The 2,130-nt window shown below is 43.1% G+C and overlaps 1 protein-coding gene across 1 annotated transcript; it reads right to left on the bottom strand.

Annotated features, from left to right (window-relative positions):
- Positions 1-932: 932 nt before the first annotated feature.
- LOC101418456 (olfactory receptor 2A14-like) lies at positions 933-1,865 on the bottom strand. Its single transcript, XM_023589787.2, has one exon. The coding sequence runs from the start codon at positions 1,863-1,865 to the stop codon at positions 933-935; it is 933 nt and encodes a 310-aa protein (XP_023445555.2).
- Positions 1,866-2,130: the final 265 nt, after the last annotated feature.

The following is a 2,130-nucleotide window of genomic DNA, read 5'->3' as shown; positions in this document are numbered from 1 at the left end:
CCAATTATATAAAATTAGGTTTTTTCCTTTTGTTAGTATTGGGTTGAAAGAGTTATTTATTTACACTAGCTTAAATTCATTTGCTGGATACATAGAGAACTAATATTATCACCTGATCCATGGCTTGCTGTTTTTGTTTCAAAATGTTAACTGTTATTCCCCACCTACTTCCCTGGAGAAGTTACTACAGAAGCTAAGCGCCCATCATCCTGCCTTCAACTACCCTCATATCCTTTTTTAAAAGTGATTCTGGGCGAGTTGTTAAATCTAGTGAAAAGACCCAGCCAGACTTTAAAACCAGAGACTGGGAAGAAGCAGCCCCAGATGTTAATTGAGGCAAGAATTCTCAGTGGCCGAGCTTCCTCCCCACATAGTGGATAAAATCCACTTAGGACAGATTTGCCTCTCTTCTTTGGTGCCAAGCAGGGCATGTAGAGCAGGAATCTATCATCCCCGACTGGGAACACCTTTCAGCCAGCTTAGGAGACAGGCCAGGATAAGATTTCTTCCCCAGTTCTTTAGACTCTTTGTGCAACATAAGTGACAAGGAGATTATTTGCCCTTTTTTTACTCTGTTCTCTACAAGTAATAAAGGGATCATTTGCTCATAGTTCCTGTTGTGTCCTGAACCAGGCAACTCATTCCACTGTGACACTGATGAGCAGAAGAGGTTAATGCTTGTTAATTTTTCAAATTTTATTTCTAGTGTTTTCTGCATCTTCTCTGAGAATTTAAGTTCACAAAATTACCAAGGTCCAAAAATTATATTTCTATATTTTTTCTTGGAGGCTTCATAGTTTGAGGTTTATGTTTGGGTCTATAATATTTCAATCTAAAGTGCCATTTTTTCCCCCTAGCACAGGGTGCAAAAATATAAACTTCTGTATTCATAGGGAGCAAAGTCACTCACTCATGTGGCTTTTTGATATTTCTCACTTTGGCCTCTCCTTGCACAGTACCCTATTTAAAGCACCTTTCACTTCTGTGTTCCTTAGGCTGTAAATGAGTGGGTTCAGCATAGGATTGAAAAGAGTGTAAAACAGGGCAAGGATCTTCTGCTGCTCCTCGGGATGGTGGGATTTGGGGGTCATGTACAGGACGATGGCACTGCCAAAGAAGAGCCCGACCACGCAGAGGTGGGAGGAGCAGGTGGAGAAGGCTTTTTTGCGTCCATCCGTAGATTGGGTCTTCAGGATGGTGACCAGGATACGGGTGTAGGAGACCAGCACCAGACAGAGAGGTCCGACTAAGATAAACACACAGGCTGCAAAGATGACGAGTTTGTTGAGCCTCGTGTCAGCACAGGCCAGCTTGAGGACAGACAGGATTTCACAGAAGAAGTGATTGATTTTTCGAGGCCCACAGAAGGGCAGCCTCAGAATGAGAACCACATGGACCAGGGACAGGAGGAAGCTAAATGCCCAGGCAATGACAGCTAGGACAGTGCACACTCTCCAGCTCATGATGACAGTGTAATGTAGGGGGTGGCAGATCGCCACGTACCTATCATAGGACATCACCACCAAAATCAGGCACTCAGTGTTAGCAAAAGCCAGACACAAAAGTATCTGCAGTACGCATGCAACAAAGGAGATGGTTCTTTCCTGGTTCACAAGATTCGTCAGCATCTTGGGGACAATGTTTGAGGCAAAGGACATGTCAACGATGGCCAGGTGTGACAGGAAGAAGTACATGGGGGTGTGCAGCTTGGGGTCCAGGCAGATGAGACCCACGATCACCCCATTCCCCAGCAGGGTGAGGGCAAAGAATAGAGAGAAAAGTCCAAAGAAGACAAGCTCCAGTGCTTGATCCACCTGGAATCCCAGCAGGGTGGCTTCTGTGATCTGTGTCCAGTTCCCTCCCATGTTCCTGTGACAGAGATAAAGAAGTCCATGACTGCAGCAGGATGGTCAGCACCAAAAGAGCAGCCAAAGACATGAAATATTTACTAAGTTTTGAAAATAGAGTGGCTCTTATTAATACAACAGTTTTGATGAATTTTCTATGATTTATTTTTAGATACGTTGTGAAAACTAACTGGGTATGCATCAAAACGATGACAAATGTAATATTTTTACAAAATCAATTTAAAAAAAAGGAAAAGAAAAAAAAATTAGGTTTTATTCAGTG

The sequence above is a fragment of the Dasypus novemcinctus genome, chromosome 5, assembly GCF_030445035.2.
Source record: "Dasypus novemcinctus isolate mDasNov1 chromosome 5, mDasNov1.1.hap2, whole genome shotgun sequence".
NCBI lineage: Eukaryota > Metazoa > Chordata > Mammalia > Cingulata > Dasypodidae > Dasypus > Dasypus novemcinctus.
Note: the sequence above shows the minus strand (reverse complement) of the source record. Positions and strands in the feature narration are given on the sequence as shown.

Excerpts from the sequence above, each read along its gene's own strand:
- LOC101418456 (XM_023589787.2), bottom strand. The coding sequence starts at position 1,865 with ATGGGAGGGAACTGGACACAGATCACAGAAGCCACCCTGCTGGGATTC.